At 50.9% G+C, this 15351-nt stretch overlaps 2 protein-coding genes across 5 annotated transcripts; both read right to left on the reverse strand.

Moving 5' to 3' along the window:
- On the reverse strand, positions 1 to 6888 carry CDPF1 (cysteine-rich, DPF motif domain containing 1). 4 transcript variants are annotated; one of them, XM_011984040.1, is made up of 5 exons: positions 5792 to 6888; positions 4148 to 4260; positions 3082 to 3193; positions 2640 to 2767; positions 1 to 1227 (listed from the first exon to the last, which is right to left on the reverse strand). In XM_011984040.1, exons 2-5 carry the CDS (start codon positions 4258 to 4260, stop codon positions 900 to 902), a joined length of 681 nt encoding a protein of 226 aa, XP_011839430.1. In that variant the 5' UTR covers positions 5792 to 6888; the 3' UTR covers positions 1 to 899. The 4 variants fall into 4 exon arrangements, with proteins under 4 accessions (XP_011839430.1, XP_011839434.1, XP_011839435.1 ...); XM_011984044.1 differs by lacking the exon at positions 2640 to 2767; XM_011984045.1 differs by lacking the exons at positions 2640 to 2767; positions 5792 to 6888 and adding an exon at positions 5429 to 5765.
- A 1345-nt stretch (positions 6889 to 8233) lies between these two features.
- Positions 8234 to 15345, reverse strand: PKDREJ (polycystin (PKD) family receptor for egg jelly; the record flags this gene model as incomplete). The annotated part of the gene is made up of 1 exon (XM_011984046.1): positions 8234 to 15345. A coding segment is annotated over one exon (6210 nt), but the record flags the coding sequence as incomplete, so codon positions are not given.
- Between the last annotated feature and the right edge of the window lie 6 nt (positions 15346 to 15351).

Here is a 15351-nt window from a genome sequence, read left to right on the forward strand (position 1 = left end):
ACAAGTCAGTAAAAACTCTTTATTCATTCCTTCATGTGACAGTTGGCCTTGAGTAGTTACAAAGACAGAGCAGTGCCTGCCTCTCCGAACTCTAAGGAGACATTCCAGAGCTCACAGATCAATGTCCCACCAGCTGCTACCCTGGAAGCTTCAAGGAGATGGGGAGCCTGGAGGAGGGGGTGCTGCAGGAACCCCTGGCAGGCAATGGGGTCAGGCTTCACAGGCACCCAGGGCTGTTTGAGATGGCAGGGGGCAAGCAGACAGGCAGGCAGCGGGATGGTCTTGAGGTGTGGGGTGAGGGCAGGAAGCCCACGGCATTCCTGACTTGGGGTCGGGGAAGACAGAATGGAGGGGCCAGAGCTGAAGCCAGAGCCTGAGGGAACTGGCAAGGCTAGAAGCCAGCACTCAGCTTCCCAGGAGACCCCAACCACTGCCGGGTTAAGTGCCCAGGGAGAATGTCGGGTATCCAAATGTTTCAGTGGAAGATTCCTTTCCATACATGAGCTGGTTATTTGGGTCTTTAATTATAAACATAATACATGGTCAAGGTTAAAAACATTTTCCAAGCATCACATAAGGATATGAAGTAAAAATTCTGTCCCCCTCTAGACCTTCCAGACTGGCTCCAGAAGGCAGCTGCTGTCAGTGATTTTCCTTACAGAGAGACCATTGCAGCCACCTACCATGCATCATGGCCCCGACACAGTGTGGCATCTCCCCTGACATGCACCTGCACGAGGCCTCTTAGGAGCTGCCCCACTGAAGGAGGTCATCCCTCTCAGTCACATCTGAGCAGCACTCATTCAGGCCTGGGCCCTGAGGGGCATGTGGGGACACCTGGCCAGGTTCCTGGCTGTGTCTTGTCTGGCATCTGCCTTTGGGCTACCCTCTTGCTACAGCTAGCTCCCTGGGCCTGTGGCTGCTCCAAACTGGACTCCAGCTCCCCTGGGCTGCAGTGCTGCTCCCAGTGGTCCAGAAACAAGGCCAGGCATGGCAGCTCCCAGCTCGGCAGCATCCCCGGTGCAGGCTGGCCCAGGAGCTCTGTGCAGGGTGCTGCCCGATGACCAGCCCTGGCTGCACTCACGTCCGAGAACCGGGCTGGCTGGGGGTCCTCTTTGATGGAGCTTTCCTTTTCTCCAAGTCTTGCCGAATTTCCTGAGGAAAAGCACTGATGTTCTCCTGGACACAAGGGAGGCAGAATCTCTTGGAGTAGAATAAGCTGCACTCCTGAAAGGGGACAAGGATGGAGACTGAGTATCCTGGGAACGCGGTGCAGCTCCTCCCAGGGTCCAGCCCTTACCACACTTGGAGGGCTGGGCTAGGGCTCCAGCATGCACAGTGTGGGCAGGTGGCCAGAGGTAGACCAGCAAGAGGGAGAGCCAGGCCTGAGGGCCTGGCAGGGTGTCCAGGAGAAAAGCAATGCAGGCCTGGGCTACCCTGGGTGGGAACAGCTGGGATGAGACAGAAAGGCTCTGGGGCCTGCTCTGCTCCATCACAGGGCAGCGATAATAATGGAAAGCTGGAGGACAGGCCATGCCCAGAAAATCCCAGAGTCCTCCCCTCCCAGCTATCACAGCAGGAACAGTGGCCACCTGGTGCTGGGAGCGGCAGGGGACAGGAAGGACAGCCCCACAGACCAAAGAGGCCATGGACGAACCAGCTAGTCTGGGCAGGAGGCCAGAACTGTCCAGCCATGTCCTCTCTCCTCTCTCTTACACACTAGAACTCCCAAGATTCATCACGGTGCACAGCACATGGCTAAGGATGACATTCCCCAGCCCCCTCTGTAACTGGGCATGTGAGTCAGGCTGCTCGGGGTGTCAGCAACTGTGTGTGCCACCTCCTGCTCATGTCCCTTTGAAGGAATGGACTGTGCTCTCACATCTCTTCCCGCTGCCTGGGATGCAGATACAATGGTGGGAATTGCCACAGCCAAAAGGGACCCAAATGGAGACTCTGCTGAAGACAACAGGGGTGCCCTTCCAGCCAAGGCCACCATTATAAGGGAGAAAATGAGTAAATAACTATTTGCTTTACTTAGGCCACTCTTATTTTTGGTGTCTGTCTGTTCTTAAAGCTTAGTGTGCTCGCAAACATAAGGCTGCCCTCCTGCAGTTCTTAGAAAAGACCCTTTGCCATGCAGATCGCTCACTAACAACTTACTGTTTTAACAAAGAAAGCTGCAGACTCATGGTACCTGCGTAGGCCCCCCACCCCGCCACCCCGCTGCTCACGAAGAGCAGCCCAAGCCCAAGGTGTTGCATTCAAGACCTCCACCTCCTCACCTGGCCCACACACCTCTGCAGTCTTCCTTTCCCAGCTTCTCCTGGACTGCCAGCTCCTCCATAAGCCTCAGATACTCCCATGCCACACTGCGGAGGTTCCTCCCACCCTGGCTCATCTCGTCCCCCTGGCTGTTGATACAGCTCCCCTTTGTGCGTGTCGCCCTGTGGCAGATGCTCAGGGACTTCTCAGACTCCAGGCTCACTCTGAGTACACTGGTCACGCTGGAAAAGCCACACTGCTCCACTTCCATCCGTCCTTGGGTTTTCAGCTACCCAGGTGAACCTGGCCCACCCAGCCTCTCTGAAGCTCAGTTCCCTCATCTATAAAATGGGTGGAATATAATACTGCTTTACCTAACTAAGTTAGGGGCAGGACTGAATGAAGCCTCCGCAGGAAAACAGGTCCCAAGCACAGGACCTGGCACACAACAAGTGCTCAAGAAAGGACAGTCCCTTCTCCTGGGAGATCCCTCCAAGAACATCTAGAAAGTAAGTCACCATCCTGGTGAGAGGGAGCACAAGGACTGTCTGCACGATTGGTGGGAAGGAGAGGAACCCTGAGGGGCCACTGGGGTGGGTGCAGAGCCACCAAGAACCTACTTCCATTCCTACACCAGGCTGAGACCCTCTAACTGACCCTAGCTTGCCCTCTCACCTCTCCCTTTCATCAGCTGGGGGGCCCCATCTATAATGGGGTGAACCAGCTGGTCCCTCCCTCTCAGTCCTCCCTACCCAGTGAGAGCTCCAGGATAACCACAGCAAGGACAGGCGGCCCCAGCCCACGCTGCTTACCTACCGGGCCCACACACACCAGCCTGCTGCACAAACTGCAGCGCGAGCCAAGGACCAGGAATCTGTCCCTGTGGGAGGTGAAGGGATCCTTCATGACATAGCTTTCCTCCAGGAGGCTGCAGGAGAGTGATGCCAGCGTCAGAACAACCCAAATCTCTGCTGTCGGAAAATCAGCCATGAGCTATGGCCGGGCAGCAGCCGCCTGGACCTCCGCAGGGCCTGTACACCTGCGTGGGCTCATCAGGGCAGGAGACTAGGCCACCCGTGCTGCAGGGCAGTGACAGAAAGGATCAGCAATTGGGGGCCACACTGGCATTGAAATTGAACCTGCTCTCACCTCTGTAACAGCCATGGTAGAGAGAACCCCTTGTTTTCAGCCAAAAGCAGGGCTGCTGCAACATGGGTCCCCAGACCCTGACTGGTTCACCGGGGTGCGGGCACAAGGCCGCCATCTGAATACCCCAGGCCTCCCTACCCCCAAGTCACACCCTCACAGCCGCTGGAAGCCAGCTGGCCTCACGCTACACATCACAATGAGACCACAGGGTGACATGATGACACTCAGGCTCCTGGTCAGCAGAGGGACCACAGCCAGAAGGAAAAAGCCATGCTCCCCGCCGCCCCACTGCATCCCATGTGAGTAACACACCGGCCGGCTTTCCAACAAAGTGGCATTTGATGAAGGACAAGCTGGAGGTCAAGAGATAAGCCCCTGGACCCACTGGCTCTAGTCCAGTCTGCAAGGGAGAAACGCCTCCCATTAAGAAAGTGTCACGGCAAGGGCGCAGCCCCAAAGTGGGAGGCCACCACAGGTCCCCCAGCTGCTGAGCTGCTCCCCCACAGCTAGAGCAGGTGTTGGACTCTGGGCTAGGTGTGGAGGAAGGTTCTGGAAGAGTCAGACCCCAAGCCTTGCCCAGGCCTCCAGAGATTACACCGGAAGCATCCAGAGCCTGGCCAGGCTGGGACCTAAAGCTCCACACCCCAGCCAGTTGTCAGACCTAGGCGCAACACCCACCAACCAGCACTGGGCACAGGCCTCCCCGGCTCTGGCCCAAAAGGCATGGACTCACACCATCGACTGGGTGTTGGGGGGCTTCTGTCCCACATAGCTGTACGGAGCTGTCAAGGCACAGAGTTCACACTCAAACACTCCCAGAGGCTGGCACTCTGCATGGGACGCCATCTGCAAGATCAAGAGATGGGGTGTCCCTGGGTCACAGGCTTTCTCAGAAATCCTGCCCCTTTCCCAGCTATGAAGACCCTAATGATATAGTCCTAGGAGTTTCCTGCCTCCCCACCGTACCCTTCTCTCTATCCCCAGCTGAAACAGGTTTTCACCGGTGCCCAGAGTGACAGGATTTGCTGTCTATATTCCAGTGGTTTAAGGTTTTTGTACTACTAGAGAGAAGGATCCAGACAGCATCCAGCAAGAGCAGCCATCTCTTCCTCCACGTCTGCACCACAGTAAAAGCTTTCCAGTCTCCCGCTCTGCCCCATTCTCAACCACAAGCCCCCAGTGAGCGCTGGTGGAGAAGAGGCCAGAGTGGGTGCAAACTCTCCTGTTTCTGCTGCTCCCAGCTGCTCTATGCCCTCACACTAGTCCACATGTGGTATACAGCATTTCATTAAAACGGTTTTCTTATCTGCTTGTATGGAACCCCCTTCTCATGTTCATGGTTGGGTCTTGGAGGCCTCTCTTTCCTTAGATTTCTGGCTAAATGGCTGCCATCTGATGGGTTCATCAAAAGTTACGATTTTGCTGATTACCCAGTTCCTTGACTATGGAATCAAGTACGACATTATCAGCTGGCCCCTAGCTCTTGGCTGTGAACTCCCCTCGCCTGAACTGAGCGTGGTGTATAAAGGCATATCAAATGCGATGGGATTCCCCGCTGGGTGACCCCAGATGCAACTCCGGGAAGCATGGGTTGCCAATGACTTTAAAAGTTACAATCTTCCCAGGCGCGGTTGCTCATGCCTGTAATCCCAGCACTCTGGGAGGCAGAGGCGGGCGGATTACCTAAGGTCAGGAGTTCGAGATCAACCTGGCCAAAATGGTGAAACCCCATCTCTACTAGAAGTACAAAAATTAGCCGAGCATAGTGGTGGGCGCCTGCAATCCCAGCTACTTAGGAAGCTGAGGCAGGGGTATCACTTGAACCCAGGAGGCGGAAGTTACAGTGAGCAGAGATTGTGCCACTGAACTCCAGCTGGACTACAGAGCGAAACTCCTTCTCAGCTGCGGTGAGCCGAGATCGCGCCACTGCATTCCAGCCCGGGCGACAGAGTGAGACTCTGTCTCAAAACAAAACAAAACAAAAGTTACGATCCCGTCGCGGGTGTGCGTGAACCTGATCCCGCTTCTCTTCTGCACACCGGCGCGTCCTAAACCCGGGCCGAGGCTCCTGGGGGCGGCGCCTGTGAGCAGGGACGGCTGAGCTGGTCCGGGGGTTGCTGCTGGTCCCCGCGAGCCTCCGCGTGCCCTCTCTCGCCCCAGCGCTGCCTGAGATCAGGGGGACAGTTCCGTGAGGCCCACACCCCGCTCCTCGGTCCCGTCCCCAAAGCTGAGAGCTGCAGAGCCGACCCCTGGCGCTTAGAACCCAGCAGGCCACGCCGGCGCGGAACTCAGTCCCGGCGAGCGGGAGGCGCCCTGAAGCAGCGCAGGGTCGACCCACAGCGCGCTCGCCCCCGCCAGGCCGCCTCCTGGAACTCACCACCGCCAGCGCCGCACGGCTTCGCGTCCAACGCGCCTGCGCGGCCCCACCCCACGGCGGCCTGACCAACCCCGGTGCAGTCGTAGGCGCAGACGCAGGCGCGGAGCGGCAGGCAGGAGCTCGAGGTGGTTTTCCGCCTCCGCCTTGCTTTTCTGGTAGGGCGGTCCCCTGCGCGGTTTCTGACTCTAAGCTTCGAGGCCGTCTGCGGGGCTGGGCTCCGTGCTGAGGGTCATCGCGTCTGGCCGTGCGCTGCGGGAGCGCGCGGGCCTGGCCTGCTGTCCTGGCCGCTGCGAGGCGCTCAGCTTCTTTCTGAGTGTTCCACCGGGTTCGACAGGGTCGAGGTCGCCGGCGCGAGGCCCCCGGATAGCTGAGGGGCGCGAGGGCGCCTCCAGTCTCCCACCCGCTCTCCGGCGCTGCGGGCTAGGCTGCCCGTCTATCCCACGGGACGTCTGCCCCCGTACGCAGGAGGGGATGTGTCGGCCAAACCGGGGTCTCAGGACCTATCTTTGCTCCTCCAAAGCCCACGTGGCCTGCGGTGCCCCTCGGGTCTGCGCCGCGTTCTCCTTTAGCCTCCCGGGCCTCTCTGCTGCCCCTCGCCCCCAGGCACCAGGCACACCTGCTTGCCTCTGTTCCCGCCCGTGGCCTCTGACACACCGCGCCCTAGACCCAAAATGCCCGCCCTACTCCTGGAGCCTCCGGTGTGTGAGAGGCACCTTTCCCTGGGGCCAGGGGCCCGGACTCTGAAACCGGGCTGGCTTTGCCTGTGAGCCCCAGTCCTCCCAGCTGGAGTCCCTCGCCCCAGCCGCAGCGGGCCTTCACCTGTGCTTTGGGGACGACAGGGTGGCCGCCCTCCTTCCCCCAAAGATTTGAGGGTTTTGCTCCACGCGGGAGGTCTGCCTGTGCCAGCAGCCCGCAGCCTTTCACATGCTGTTGCGTTACAGGGCCCTCTGTGACCTTTCCCTATGTCGAGGGGTGCTTCGTCTCTGTTCCTGAGAGACCATAATTTATTCTTGGCTTGTCAAGCCACATTTGTAGGAACGCTGCCAAGTTGCAGCAGGCTGGGGTCTGGGACTTGCTCCTTTGGCGAATTGCGAAGTAAGGATGTAGAAGGCATTTTAGCAGTAATGGAAACCAGAACCACTCTTAGACCTGGGCAAGAGGGGCCCCAGGAATTAGCAAGCAATTAGCAAGCAGCTGGATTTCTATGACCTCCACTGTGCTTAGTGCAATGGCATTCGATTCGTTGGATCGTTTCAAAGATGACATACTAGGTTGTTTTTGTTTTTGTTCCTAGGAACATCTTGAAGCATTTTGAATTTGACCTGTGACTACCCTCAGATACAATGATGGTAACTACCCCATAAGTGCCGTTAAAGCAATTTGACTTATGTTAGACAGGTTAACGTTAGATGCATTAGAAGAGTTAAGGGAACTAGTGGGCAGCATTCAAAGAGCAAATCGTGGTCTTTGGCAGAAAACAGTTAATTTTGTATTTGAGCTGTCCAGTTATTACAATTAGAAAAAACTTTAAACTTTAAACTTTAAACCCAGAAAAAACTGGGTCTCGAGCTCCCTCATTCTGTAGTTCAGTGGGCAAGTGCATTTGACCCGACTGCAACCAGCCTCTATCAGTAAAAAGTAATCATGTGGACACCTGCTGACCCTTTTTCTCAATCCATTCAGAAGTCAGGTGGTTAAGAGAGGCACTATCTCAAGAACATGTGCCCCAGTCGGAAGCAGTGGGCCAGTGTGGGCCAGGCCACTCCCATGGCCTTCCCACCAGGGAAGTTAGAAAATCCCCATCTGACCTCCTTTTTTGTTGTTTGTTTTGAGATAGAGTCTCGCCCTGTTGCCCAGTCTGGAGTGCAGTGGCGAGATCTCGGCTCACTGCAACCTCTGTCTCCTGGGTTCAGGTGATTCTCCTACCTCAGTCTCTTGAGTACCTGGGACTACAGGTCCCCACCACCATACCTGGCTAATATTTGTATTTTTAGTAGATACAGGATTTCACCATGTTGGCCAGGCTGGTCTTGAACTCCTGACCTCAAGTGATCCACCCACCTCAGCCTCCCAAAGTGCTGGGATTACAGGTGTGAGCCACTGCGCCCAGCCCCCATGTGACCTTCTGACCCTTGCTAACTGTGTGAGGCCTTGGGTGAATCATGAGACCTTTTCGTCTTCCCACCTGGCAACAAGTGAGACAGAACTACATTCTGCCCAGGTCTAGGCGTCCCCTCGAAGGAAACGACGAAAGGAGTCTATATGTGTCTGCAGGGGCCTAGTGTGGTATGGCTATTTCAGTGCAGCTGAAGATGACAGGGACACCGAAGTGGGTACAAAGCAGCCACCCATCTCATTTGGTTGTCCCCCTTTTCTAGGCCTCCACTTTGAGGGCAGGAGCTATATGTGTATATGCACCTCACACAGAAATCACTGCAAGGCTCAAAGAAGAAAACTCACATTTAATTCTGATAAAGCTTAGTGGCATCTACATAAATGAACATGCTTCTGAGTGAAAATAGTACAGCTACCGGCCCTTGTTTCCCTGAAGTGATAAATCACATTTTCCTTATTCCTAAATAGTCTGGCACACCATAAATAACCAAATGCCCAAATCCTAGATGCATATGTTGCTATATTCAACATATAGACATATTTCAATGTGAACCCATATATACCTTTTTGTTGCTTAACAAAACATGTGTCTTGGTCAGAAAATGTTACTGAATTTTACTTTAACTACCAGTAGCTTTAAGAATAAATGAGAAGCACCACTTCTGCATTCCCAAGCATGAAGCAAGCCCTGGAACTCCCCATGAGGCCCTAAGCCCAGATGGACCAAGAGGAGGGGAGGCTCGGCAGCCCTGATCTACAAAAGGGCCTCCCAGCAAGGCCAAAGAGTTTGGGGCTCTGTCAGGAGCAAGAGGCCATCGGCTTCCAACGTGGGTCAAGCACAGAAACACCCAGACAATGCTCCACCCTGGCCAGGTCCCTCTCTCAAATCTGGTTCTCAAAATCAGTGGCTCTGCCTTCGCTAAATTGCAGGCACCAAAGAAACAGGGTTGCCTTTGTACAGGGAGTCACATAACTCCCCTCTAAAAGGAAATCAGTCCAGGAATCGCACACTGTGATCCTGCTGTCTCCCCAGATGCTACACCACACCAACTTTTACATTCCCAAGAGCAGAGGCCAAGATTGGGGATTCTTCCAAATGTAGGGGATGTGCCTTGTGAAGGACATGAATAGAAAGCATGACTAAGCCACTGACACTCCCTAATTCCCTTAATCCCACAGACTCAGCATTTGGGGAAACACTTGCTTGTGACTCATGAAACTGTCATCCATCAAACAACAAGGTAAACCATTTTCTTCCCGTTGATGTTTCTGGTCTTCAGCCCCAGATAACGGCGGCTGTTCTTCTCTGGCTGCCCATACAGCATGTCAGTAAAGAACTCAGGCTCATCTTTGGCCTTAGATTGTGAGGTCAGAAAGCTGAACATGGTTCTCAGCTTACGGCACAAATAGGTCATTGCTTCCACTTCATCTGATGGCTCCTCATACACAGGCTGCTTCATTTCCTCATATGCAGACAGAATTACAGCCTGAAATAAGTTGATCAAGACACAGATCATCACCAGCATGAAAGATGAGAGGAACAGGACCCCCAGAATCCTGTTATTGGAAAATTCAGTGTTCTGGAAAGCTGAGACACAATAGGAAAACACTGTCTGAGTGGAATGAACCAAGTTACTGTAGTTCCATTCATGCTGACCAAACACCAGGTAACCAAAAGCCATATATACAAAGAAATACACAGACACAACAAATGCCATGTGGCAGATGCCAGGGAGGGCAGCCTGGATGGCCCTCTGAGCCAGGCGCACATCGTAGAAGAATCTGGAATACCTGAGGGTCTTCAAAATTGTCAGAAATAACAGGAAACCCAAAATTATCCTCATGATGTGATCTACCTGAGAAACTGCATGAAAGGGAATGAAGTCTTCAGGGTTCGACAAGTAAAACTGAATTATGCCAGTGGCCAGGAAATGTTTCCTGAGAAAGAGCACAATCAACACAGTAAATATGCATTTTAAAGCAAAGTTGAGCAAATTATACACACTTCTTACATAGGAGGCTCTTTCTTGCATAATGATATAACCCTCATCCACAACGTAGGCTAAGAAAAAAATGAGAATGGCCACATACAAGTAGATTTCTGCTGAAGTTTTTCTGTCAAAATCAGCAAGTGAAAAAGAGTGCAGAGATATGCTTGTGTTGACAACTCCTAACTGAGAGACCTCAAATATGACTGAAATGCTACAGAACAGATTTACATCTGGATTAAAAGTCGTTAATTCCAAAACCACAGCCCATGTCTTCTCATCCAGCCAATTGCTTTCTTGAAGTTCTTTGAGTCTCAGTGTGGAATTAAACTGCTGCTGTTTTGGAAAAAAATAGAGTGCATATCCTCCAGATCCATAGGTGTGTAGTAGTCCATAGGAATAATACAACCATTGCTTTCCTTGAGGCTTATAAGTAAATCCATTGGTACTGCCATCTATAGCCTGCTTATCAACTTCATTCCAAAAGCCAGAATAGTTTTTTGTGTCTTCTGGGTCAATGCCATATTTGGGATGACAATGAATTTCTCTTCTGATGCTGTTTTGCACAAACTTTTCGGTAGGTAGACACATTTTTTCACTAGATTTTGCTCTCACTTGCCTCATCAATGGAAGGCCAAGGATTTTAGATGAGCTTTCAGGAAGAAATGTTGGATTCAGGTCATTGTGTAACAAAGGCAACAGCACGCTGTTTAGCCATCTATAGATGTCTTCTAGCTTAGTCACATTAGCAAGATCCATAGAGAACCGATCACGAATAAACTGGTTATAGTAAAAGCTGTCAGTGTGACGTAGTAGGACGATAAGGATCAACAGAAGGGCTAGAAAGATAAAGTGAGTTAGAATGTAACTCAGAAACAGGAGTGCTCTTCTCTTGATCCTCTTCTTTCTTTTGAATATTCTGATTTCATCTTCTGTAAGGGGTTGGTACATCCTCGTGCCTCGGATTCGGACAATCTGGTCATGTATCCTCTGCATTTCTTCTGGATGCATTCTCATTCCATCCAACCTGATCTCAGTATATTTATACTTGGTTGACCACGAAAGGTTTTTGCAATACTTGAGTTTATTTGTTCTGAAGCCTGACAAGAGTATAATTTTAGATGGCTGCACCAGAAAAACTGACTGACAGAATGAACAAAAAGATGCAAAGAGCCATTCCATTGACTTGTCATAGCCGTAAGTCAGTCCATAAAATACGATGAAGAATGAGGATATGCTAGAAGTAGCAAAAACCAAAAACCATGCAACATAAACACACCACCAAGGCAGGACGATCCGGGGTTTTTTCTTAAGCTGCTGGAGATCCTGTTGGGAAGGATGCTCTTCGGAGTGGACATCCTGATTGTCTTCTATGTTGTTATTGGAATTTGTATTTGGCCTGGGGGTCTCTGGGGTCTTGATTCGTGCTTTCCTATGCCTGTGCTTGGGTTTGGAGGTTGCCTTAGGAGAAGCCTTTGGAAGCCTGGGTTTTCCTTTAGATGCAGGTTTTGCAACCTCCCTGGGGTGTGCCTTAGCAGTTTCATAAGCATGCCATTTTGTTAAGCTTTCTTCCCAGTGCTCACTTGCTTCTGACATTAGAGGATGCTTTTGAGGAGATACCTCCTTTAGATCCGCTTGAGGTTTCCTCTGGGAATAGGTGAACAAAAAAGTTATTAATAATTGCACAGGGATTGTAATTAAGACACTTTCAATTCCTATCATCATTGATCTCATGTACCTCCTCTCTCTTGACTCAGTTTGTTCTTGTCTATTTAGATTAAAGAACATAATGTTACAAAGAAGAGAGCTTAGCAACATTGCTAAACAACAGGACAATCTCTGGAGCCTATTGAATGTTTTAGCAACAACACTAGCAAAAATAGAGAACCACATGTGGTTTTTCTGGAGATTACTACTCACATCTATAAAGAAAAAGTCTTTTCTGGTCAGAGGCTCATCTGGATGGGTAACGTGAAATGTTCTGTCCAAAGTGGTATCAATAGAAAGCCATTTCTGGCATATGAACAGCCAAATGTGCCTGCTAAACAGATTTTCCACCTTGATTCTACTTAAATACCAGCTAGGCGAATGACCCTCGTTGTTGTGCCACACACGGATGGAATGGATGTCCCCCAAGTCACTTTTTGTCGTTAGGAGGAAAGTGTTGATGCTACCTCGGTAGAGAGTTGTAAAATGTGGATGGCTTAAACAATGCACATCACTGGTACTCACAGTTCCTCTAAGTTGCACAAAGACATTGGCCCTGGTCCCAGACCCCCAACGACTTCCTGTAAAAATAGTCACCAAGTAGCATAAATTATCATAAGGGTCATTATCTGGTAGAACTATCACACGTCCCCGAAGATGCTCGTCAATTTCATCCCTGTATAAGGCCCAAAAAGCTAGGATCACGTATAAGAGAATAATGGAAAGCACAGTGAAGAGGGTCACAGGGTTTCGGTGAAGGCTCTTGATGATGTTTAACCGTAGATCCACAGGATTAGGGATCACAATCACTTTGGCCATCACATAGTGGGTATGCAGGTGAATGTTGGTGAGTCCGACTGTGCCCAGCTGCCGTCTGGCCCTCACTATGTTCTTGCAGATGCAGTGCACGTCATGCCAGCTGGTCTTCTCACCAAGAACGCAGTAACCCTCTCTCCATTCACTCTGGATCCCATACATGTCCAAGCACTGGATGCTGAAAATAGAAATTCTCACTAGCTTGTCATTAGGCTTCATGACAAAATGAGGTGCCTGCAGAACTATGGATACAGTACAGTGCGGAGAGTGGCTGTGCTGAGCTATGAGTTGCAGCAGGGACACGGGGAGACAGACTACACGGGCCTTCTTCACTGTGCAGGCCGGGTCAAACAGGGCACTCTGGCTGGCAACTGGAGGGATGTCATGAGGCACCAGGAAGGTGGCGACCAGTGCTGTAGGAGTGATCTGACTGCCTGTGTACACCAACACCGTGAACAGCACCATCACTTCTGTCACTATGTGGACCAGCACCTCCCTAAGCACTCTGCTGTCCACTTGAAAGCTAAACCCACCTGTCGTCTTCTTTGAGGACCCATCAACATCTCCGTTGGGTCCCACTGTGAGATTAAAAGCTGCAAAGGTCAAGTTTTTCCTGACGAGGTACACTTCCGCTACATCAGGTGTGATCTCTAGCACACTACCATTATCTGCAACTCCTGTCATTCTGAATCCAAACACCTGTACCAAAGTGTTTTCCTGATCATTTAACCAAGGAAAGGGGTCATTTGTGAAATCACAAAACATTGTGGAAATGGGAGCATTTGCAGACAGACCAGGAACACTGCTCACATTGAGTGTTGGATAAAAACAATTTCTGCAGTGTTTCTCATTTCTGAAGACCTGGGTAACACCCCACTTTTCAACTTTCTTGACATACATGTTGAAATTGGGGGTTCTCATTGAGGTGGTTTTGTTCCCTGGCACTTTATTAGCCAGTATTGTGTCTGATAAAGATTCTATTACATAGAAAGGATCTTTAACCACTTGGTGAGGAGAAGTCATTTTAAGAATATTAGACAAACTCATTAATATTCCAGTGCTCACGATTTCTATTTGTTCAGATCGAAAGCGTTTATCTTTTTGTTGATACTCTTGTAGGGCTTGATTTGCTTGCCATATCCTCATGGTGGCACGTTTCTGAGCATCCCAAGTGAATTCAGAGGGTTTCTGGGTTAATTTGGTAATAGTCATGACTACCTGGCCAATTTCTACCAAAGTGCTTACAGGAAGAAGGAAAGACTGATTGATGAGGTGTTTTCGGAGATTGACTCTGTCATTTTGTAGAGGTAATTCAGTTCTCATGTTATTCAGAACGGAAGCTACTATATACAGTAAGTAACCTGCAGGTAAAAAATCCTGCTTTTGAATCAAAGTAGACAGCAATGAACTTGGTCCCATGGTGAAACTGAGTAACTGATTCAACACAGTCTTTGATGAATTTTTGTCAGTGGGAGCTTGTGCAGTGGCATGCAAAGTCACCTGAGAAAAAGCTCCTAGAGAGTCATAGACTTGGACATATATCTTCAAGGCATATTGATTAGCCACCATACCAACAGGGAGAAAGGAAGGGGGTGATGTGGACTGAGGCCCCAAGTACAGGATGGTCCCCAGGGTGTTCTCTTTTACTGAACTTATTTCACCAACACTGTGCAAATCAGAAACAATTATTTTATATGTAAGAGGGACGTGCTTATCCCTAAAATTACTACACTGTACAACAAATTTAGTAATAAGTGCAATTCCTTTAGCTGGATTAATTTTGCATTCTCCGATTTGAGGGCCATGGTTAATAATAAAAGAATGCCTGAAGACTGAGGTAACTCCACTCCAACTTGCTAGATGTAGAGAAATTGAAAACTCAGCTTCCAAAAAATGCTGAAAAGCAAAAGCTTTTATAGACAGATAAGCACCATTCCTTCCTGTTACAGTTTCCCCCATCCAATCAAATAGCATCTCACCACCTGAAGAAGACAAAATTGACCATGTATAGAAATCACGGCTTGCACAATTTGTGCAATTTAGAAACAAAGAAAATCTATCAGAGACAATGAAGGTTCTGTCACAATTTTCGATACATGTGATGTGGGCTATGGCTTTTGGTCCTTGGAGCACGTGGACCCTCTTATCAGAAAAAGCTGTCCTAGAGTCCTTCTGAATCACCATTCTGAAGAAATACACGTGGTCGCCTTTAAGTGTTTCTGGCAAAAGTGTCAGTACAGGGCCCGTGGCCCAGGGCCACTTCAGATTGGCTTGCTCGGGGTGACAGACTTCCTTGCTCCCCAGGATTATTCGATCCCCACGGTAGTTTCTGGGATCTGTGGTACAGTACCAAAAGAACTGGAGTCCCTGTAACGGGCTGTCCGCATCTGGGTCCGAGGATGTGGACCCGTCCAGAATCAGCTGCTCTGTGAAATTAGCTGTTATGTTGACATCGCCAAGCATCACCGCCTGCAGGGAACTCCTGACAATCCAGACATAGACGGCGTCCGAGTCTTTCACCTCGGGCATCTGGGGGTTCCTTGTGGTGATGGACACCGTGAAATTAAACACATACACTCCCCACTGTAACGAATTGCTGGGAATGTGAATGAACATGGGGCTCTTCCTGATCTCGAGCTGGGGCACATCCAAGGGCTGCGTCCAGTCGGGCGCGTCGCCCACGGCGGGTACTGAGAACACCTGCCAGTACTGGGAGATGGCAAGCGCGGCCGGGCAGTCCAGCTGCACCGAGGCGTTGAGGGTGGCCTCCGCCTTCATGCTCAGGCGCACGGGGGCGCCCCTCTGGTCCGTGTTGATCCTCACGCGCTGGATGACGCAGGTGTTTATCTGACAGGACACGGACGACTCGACGGCTCTGTGGCGGGACGAGTTGACGGCCTGCAACATCAGGCGCGCGGGACCGTCTGTGGGGCA

Source organism: Mandrillus leucophaeus, unplaced genomic scaffold (genome assembly GCF_000951045.1).
Source record: "Mandrillus leucophaeus isolate KB7577 unplaced genomic scaffold, Mleu.le_1.0 Scaffold26, whole genome shotgun sequence".
NCBI classification, from domain to species: Eukaryota; Metazoa; Chordata; class Mammalia; order Primates; family Cercopithecidae; genus Mandrillus; species Mandrillus leucophaeus.

Excerpts from the sequence above, each read along its gene's own strand:
- CDPF1 (XM_011984040.1), bottom strand. The coding sequence starts at position 4,260 with ATGGCGTCCCATGCAGAGTGCCAGCCTCTGGGAGTGTTTGAGTGTGAA. Across the intron at positions 2,768-3,081 it reads GGCTGGTGTGTGTGGGCCCG|ATGTTCTTGGAGGGATCTCC; the intron begins GTAGGTAAGCAG and ends CTTACTTTCTAG. Across the intron at positions 1,228-2,639 it reads CCTGCCCCTAACTTAGTTAG|GAGTGCAGCTTATTCTACTC; the intron begins GTAAAGCAGTAT and ends GTCCCCTTTCAG.